Source organism: Melanotaenia boesemani, chromosome 19, assembly GCF_017639745.1.
Source record: "Melanotaenia boesemani isolate fMelBoe1 chromosome 19, fMelBoe1.pri, whole genome shotgun sequence".
Lineage (NCBI taxonomy): Eukaryota > Metazoa > Chordata > Actinopteri > Atheriniformes > Melanotaeniidae > Melanotaenia > Melanotaenia boesemani.
In genome coordinates this window covers 2,945,296-2,952,033 of record NC_055700.1, presented here as the reverse complement: position 1 = coordinate 2,952,033, position 6,738 = coordinate 2,945,296, and the positions used below count along the sequence as shown (strand labels likewise).

The 6,738-nt window shown below is 38.7% G+C and overlaps 2 protein-coding genes across 3 annotated transcripts in view; both read left to right on the top strand.

Moving 5' to 3' along the window:
* The first annotated feature begins 344 nt into the window (after positions 1 to 344).
* On the top strand, positions 345 to 3,395 carry LOC121630116 (cyclin-dependent kinase 2-associated protein 1). 2 transcript variants are annotated; one of them, XM_041970200.1, is made up of 4 exons: positions 345 to 460; positions 1,654 to 1,745; positions 2,586 to 2,712; positions 2,787 to 3,395. In XM_041970200.1, exons 1-4 carry the CDS (start codon positions 433 to 435, stop codon positions 2,852 to 2,854), a joined length of 315 nt encoding a protein of 104 aa, XP_041826134.1. In that variant the 5' UTR covers positions 345 to 432; the 3' UTR covers positions 2,855 to 3,395. The 2 variants fall into 2 exon arrangements, with proteins under 2 accessions (XP_041826134.1, XP_041826133.1); XM_041970199.1 differs by lacking the exon at positions 345 to 460 and adding an exon at positions 788 to 980.
* A 618-nt stretch (positions 3,396 to 4,013) lies between these two features.
* The window catches only part of LOC121629855 (M-phase phosphoprotein 9), a 35,885-nt gene continuing 33,160 nt past the window's right edge, over positions 4,014 to 6,738 (top strand). Inside the window, 2 exon segments of the mRNA XM_041969696.1 lie at positions 4,014 to 4,108; positions 4,812 to 5,083. Of these exon segments, the coding sequence (XP_041825630.1) occupies positions 4,848 to 5,083 (236 nt within the window). The 5' untranslated portion in view covers positions 4,014 to 4,108; positions 4,812 to 4,847.

Here is a 6,738-nt window from a genome sequence, read left to right as displayed (position 1 = left end):
AGGTGATTCTGGTAATTTGTGGCTTTACACCATAAAAAACTAAGTGGACTTGGAACAAAGACTCATTTATAATTTAATATAAATTGTGTAATTATTGTCCTACAAAACAAAAAATTATTGGTCTTTTAACTCAACAGAAGCCTTAATAATATAATTAACACAATAGAACTGGCCTCTATTGTTGCTTCTCCCTTGTGTGTGTGTGTGTGTGTGTGTGTGTGTGTGTGTGTGTGTGTGTGTGTCGGGGGGGTTGGGGTCATGACACTGTGGGCCAGGATTGGACCAAACATTGTGTCCAACCATGTGTCCCACTGGGACTGATGGGAGGTGAAGAGCCCTGAAAGGACTTCTCATTTTAAATGGAAGAGGACCACATGCTTCCAGATCGGCTACTTTTTACTTTAATCTATTTATTTCTACTATTTTCTGGTAATGGATGCGCACCCCCAGACAAAAACAGGTATAAACATGCTTTTTTCCTATTCAATTTACTTAAAAATGTAGTGAAATATGTCAGGAGTAAATAAGATAAACAGATCTGTGTTTAGTTATTTTCCAGTTAAACTCGGTTTCTGCACGTTAAAATATAAGTTTACTGTGATTAAAACACAGCTCGTTTTAAGGTTTTATAATTGATCAAAAGTACATAAAAGCGTGGGTAACTTGGTGATAAATGTTATTAAATGTGATGAAACGCGTGCTGGCGTGCGCGTGAATTTCATGGCTTCCTGGTGGAAATCCCGTTTTAAAGTCATTTTCTTGATAAGCCGCAGTGGATGGCAGCTCTGTTAGAAAGCACAGTGGGTGTCAATATAAAGTGACGGCCATATTTGCCGGTGCCGCTGTTGTAAACAAAAAGTGAGACACAGACGCTTCACTGAATTTCGGGTCATTTTTATTTCTTTAATTTACAATGTCTTTGGGAATGTCTTACAAACCCAATGTCCATCAGCACATTCCGGGAACTTCGGGGAACCAGGGTAAGGAGAAAATAGGAGAGAAAATCAAAGTATCCGTCTGTTAAATCGAGTGTTAAATTCGGGGTCTCGGAGAATACCTGGAGAAAGACCGTGTCTGTAGTTTTTGTCCAGTTATATATATAGGGTCAGATCCTGGGAGCTAGGCTAATTCATATCCGCCATTATTACTAATGTAAAAGAGCGCCATCCGTGAGTCGAGTCGGCGCAGAAACACGGTGGGAAAGAGAAACGAGGCGGCGGCGGTTCCGAAAATGTGGTTCTCCGTCGTCCGGGGTCGCGGTCCCGCCGCGTGGGTGCCGTTACACGATGACAAAAATGTATCACTTATGTCTTCTTGAGCCAGCCTTGTTCCGTTTCCTCCATGATGCTCCTCGGTCGGAGCTGCCGATTGATCTGCTTCTGAGTGTTTTTATGCCTCTTCGAGGACCTCTGGCGGTGGAAGCGGGTCATTACAGGCGAACAAAGCGGCGGGGAGCGCTCCTTCTGGGACAGTTTTCAAGTTTTATTTACTAATTTTACCCAAAATATCACGTACAAGTGCGACTTCTTTATCAAAATAAATTATATTTTAAATACCTTATTTGTTCAAGCATTTAATTTGAGATTGTGTAAATAAATGGATTTATTCTGGTTTTGACATTGAAGCATTAACAAACCTTTTTTCCTGCACCAGTTGGAAACCTTCAGTCTCCAGCAGCAGCTAACCTGCAGTCCTACAGGCCGCTCCTGAGCGACTATGGACCTCCATCTCTGGGATTCTCACAGGTATTTTATTTTACCTTTACCTAACCAGGTACCCCACTTGGGATTAAAAATCTCTTTTACAAAAAAGACCTGGCCAAGGTAGCAGCCATACAAGATCAGCTAATCTACTATTTAAAACACATATATGAAATACAAAAAAACAGCTGTTCATGTGGTATTTTTTTCATTAGAAACAATAGCATTCCTCCTTCACTGCATTCTTTATGATGCCCTTAAAATCATGAATGGATATGAGTGATTTTAACTTTAGAGAATTTTGGAGGTAATTGAGATTAAATTATATAATAACCTTTAATAATAATAATAACAATAATGCATGTTATTTATATAGTGCTTTTTAGAAAACCCAAAGACACTTTACAAGATAAAAGAACAAGTTAAAAACAAAGCAAAATACAGGCAAAAATACAAGGGAAAAACAACATAAAGAAGTTAGTTAAATAATGAGAACTTTAAATTTTCCCTTTTATTCTGGTGCAAAAATGTACAAGCACATGATCAATGTTTGTGTTTAATGTAATATTGTTTTAGAAAATATAAACAATTTGAAATTTTGTGAAAAAATACATGCATGCACATATATACAGTATACATGTATATACTGGGGGGTGTAAATGTGATTTGTAGTTAAGGCAGTTTGTAGACGTAAATGTATCCCTGCATCAATGAATTGATTTTAACATGAAAGCCTGAACTCTGAGGATTCAAACAAATATTAATAACCCTGTGGAGGGTCATGATTTATCAGTTAACTTTTTATATAGTCTGAATTTTTTTATTTTTCTCAGGAAATTACAATGAATAATGTGTTGAATCTGTCTTTATTTCCTTTAACCTCAGGGCTCGACTGGCAGCCAAGTGCCTCAAAACAAATATGCAGAGCTGCTGGCCATCATCGAAGAGCTTGGGAAGGAAATCAGGCCCACATATGCTGGAAGCAAGAGTGCCATGGAAAGACTGAAAAGAGGTAATGTGGCATAATCATTAAAGTCTTAATGAATTCAGAGTTTGTTTTTCTAAATGTGCTTCTTTTCTTTAAAGGGATAATTCATGCCAGAGGGCTGGTGCGCGAGTGCTTGGCTGAGACGGAGAGAAACGCCAGGTCCTAGCCACAAACACACATTCCTCCCTGCAAAAATTCCACTTTATGAAAAACAAAAAAGTAACTTGCATGGTATTTCCTTTGCAAGGAGGAAGTAAATGAACAAAGGATGGAAAAGCAGAAAAAGTACAGAAACACAGCTCATGACTCCTGAGGGTTCTGGAGGATAAATTCAATCACAGGTGGTTTATTGGGAGTCAAATGAGAGGATGTCATGTGGTCTTATGCCCCACTTTTGGGATCTTTGTTCTGACTTCACATTTAAAACATTGTTTTTTTTTTACTTTTGTTTTTTTCTTTACTTTTTTTTTGCATGCAAACAGGCCCTGGTTTAATCGTAGAAACTGCATGGCTTGTACAGAAGTAGACAGATAACTTTTATTCTTTTTTTTTTATAGTATTTGGTCTGATTTTCAGGTCCTCAAAACACATGACTGAGTGAATACAGGACAGATGTGCCAAATGCATCATCCGTGTTAAAGTTGGTTTTGGTATTAAAAGGAAAAAAAGTAAAATGCTGGTACGTGCATCTTTGTATGTATTTATTACTCTGTGTAATAAATTGTATTTTCAATACAGTTGTCATTGTGGTTCACTGTGTCGCAAAAAACACTTTCAGATCCTGTTTATCTGCTGTAGATTCCTTTTTTTAAACTCACTTCTTCTTTTGTCCTCCACGTTTCCAGTTTACACCATGCTGAGATATGAAGTTTCCAGCTAACATCTATTTGTAGTTTTTTGTAAGTCATTTTGTTTAAATACAAGATTGCAATTTCATCATACAATAACTATAAATATAAACCCCTCAATGCAATCATTTACTAGTAATATTATTTTTATGTTATTTATGTGTTTTTTATTTCAGTCACTGTCAATAAACTCTCCACTCTTCATAATACAGCACAACCCATCCTGAAAAGAACTGCTGTACTCAGAAAACATATATTCTTTATATATATACATATAAAACGTAATTATTATCATTTTGTATCCTTCGTAACATCTGCCAGACGAGTTCTCTGTTCATTTTTGTCCCAACAGATGTGAACTGCTTCTTCCTCCAACCAACCAATAGAAACTCAGACTGAAAGTACCGACCAATCATAGCTCTTTATTTCAGATCGTATTTAGACCAATAGCGTCGCGTGCTGCGAACGTTACAGCAGGCAGCGAACACTGCAGTGCAGTAGCCAACCAGCAACCAGCTAGCCAGCTTGACTACTTAGAGAAATATGGATGAAATATCAAGACAAGTCAACTGGTACGTCAGCTGCTAATTGATGTAGAGCGTCTTCGCCTGGCTGTCGTGTTTTATGCAGTATTTACAATGCGTTTTTTTGTCCTGTTAATTCACCCGCTCTGTCTAGCCTGCCCCCGCTCTGCTTACAAACCTGTAAAAAACCAACTTAGCCAAACTGAGCTAGCTAGCTAGCTAACCATTTGAACGCTTGTTAGTTGCAGCTATCTCGCTTTAGCTAGATAAGTTAGCCCGACTGACGCGGGCTCCTGCGGAGTTAACAGGCAACTTTAACCCTCCAGATGGCTGGATGTGATGGCTGACACCGTTGATGAAGCAGCTAATGTAGCTCGTATTGTTATTATGTGATAGATGAAAACCATCATATAAAGGATTTATCTGTCCCTGCAGTGTTAATTATGCAAAGTTAATTAGTTATCAGAGCTAACGTCAGAAACACAATTTATGACAGGTGAATGTCAATGCTCACCATTAACACATTATCTTGTGGCACCTGTTTAATTTTTATTGTAGAAGTGAGGTCAGAATTACGACTTGAATTTCATATTTATCCTCAGGTATAACGTGTTATATTGTGCTCCATTCATTATGGGCTTATTCATGCTTTTTCCTACTGTCTTGACAGCAGATAACACAAACATTAATTTATGGAAAAAGGGGTGTTATTTAGAGGCCTAACACTACTTTCTTGTCCTTTCCTGTCCAGCTGTCAGACCGACCCCCTCCATATGGACCCATAAACATGTCCACAGATGACAGTATCTCTGAGGATGTGTCCAGCTCGGGGGCTCTGAGTCATTGCCATGTCAGTCCAGACGGGGATGTGGGTAAAGAGAGTGAAACTTCTTTGGTGTCCTCCGAGGGGACATCAGCTTCGGGGCTGGCCGTCTCAGAGGAGAAGTACACGACCTCCCAAACAACAGGAGGCACCGTGGAGAGAAGGCCTTTGGACATCACACCAGCATGCAACAAGATCAGGTGGAGTAACTTTAATCAAACTACTGTGAATGGAGCTAACTGTGATTTTACACAGCAGAAAACCAAGAAATAGCTGACTGTCGACTCGGTATGTAATTGTATTACATCTTTCTGTAGATGAGTCTATTAGCATGTCCTCTAGGCAGACAGTATAATGAAAATATAGTTACGACAACTCAGAATCACCAGTTCTCCAACGAAAAACTCAAATCTAATGCCTAATTATGTGGCCAGCAAAGTGACAGTTTTGTTTTTAAGTATAGATGTTTTGAAAGGCGAAACGCACTTTTGAAGAATAATCGTCTTCTTCAGCCTTTTGTTGTCTGTTTTTTATTCATTTGGTAAATCCTAAATTCTTCATAGATGATACATGTGTATGCAGGGATGTCATGATTTCAGATTGTCTCTTGGCACAATTATTGTCTAAAAATAATTATGCTTTTTAGATTACCATGATTGTTATTTCTTAATAAATTTTTTAACATTATTAATGTGTAAAATCACACAAACACTCCCTACAGTTCTTTAATTTGTTATTATTATTAATTCATTAATGCATAAACAAAGTTATTACTCATGTTATTTAAAATCTGAATTTGTCATTATCTCGGCAAAAGAAGCTGATTTGGGGCATGTAGATGCAGTGTTTCCCCTACCAAATTATTGGCGGGGCGCCCTGCCCTTCCTACGAGGCCCACCGCCCGCCTGCAAGGTCAAGTTAATTCATTTTGATCTGGTTTTCTAAACAGCGGCAAGTCACAAAAGAAGTCATATCAGGTTTTGTTTCTTCTAGAATAAAAACAGTGATGATATTTATCTGATTTACATGGCAGCAGGTCATAGCTGCTGTCTGTGTCACGCTTTCTATGTTTCACTCTGATGCAACCACATGTACAAAAAAGGTGAACACACTTCTGCCAGCACCACAGACAAAGCTTGCGTCAGAAAACATGTCAGCCAACTAAAAATCAGACACAAATATTAGTGTTTTTTTTAGGTGAAGATGGACACACTCGATCCAGCGTGGAGGATCCGAAGTTTTTCTCCTGCTGTGGCGTTAAGCTGAGAACGTTAAGAAATCTTACAACAAAGGATCATGTACAGCTGAACCCTGTTGTGACTGTAGTGATTTCAGACTTGTGTTACGGTTTAAAATTGATTTAGTATTATTTGTAGGTGTTATTAATGTCAACACATTATCTGAGATATGAACTTTAAGAACATTTACAGTGATGAAGTTTGGAATTGTGACTTCACAGCGTGTAGCTGTCATATGATGTTGAAATCATTATCACATATGTCATGTTAACACTGTAATGGTGAGGTTACCTGTTGCAGAGTTCATGAATACCTAGCCTACATACACTATATTACTAACAGTATCGGCTCTCCTGCTTTGACTCTCCTATGAACTTAACAGACGTCCCATTCTTAATCAAATGTGTTCAGTGTGACGTTGGCCCACCCTCTGCAGCTATAACAGCTCCAGCTCTTCTGGGAAGGCTTTCCACAGGTTTAGGAGTGTTTGTAGGAAGTTGTGACCGTTCCTCCAGAAGCTCATTGGTGAGGTCAGACACTGATGTTGGATGAGACGGTCTGGCTCTCAGCCTCCGCTCTAATTCATCCCAAAGGTGGTCTATCGGATTGAGGTCAGG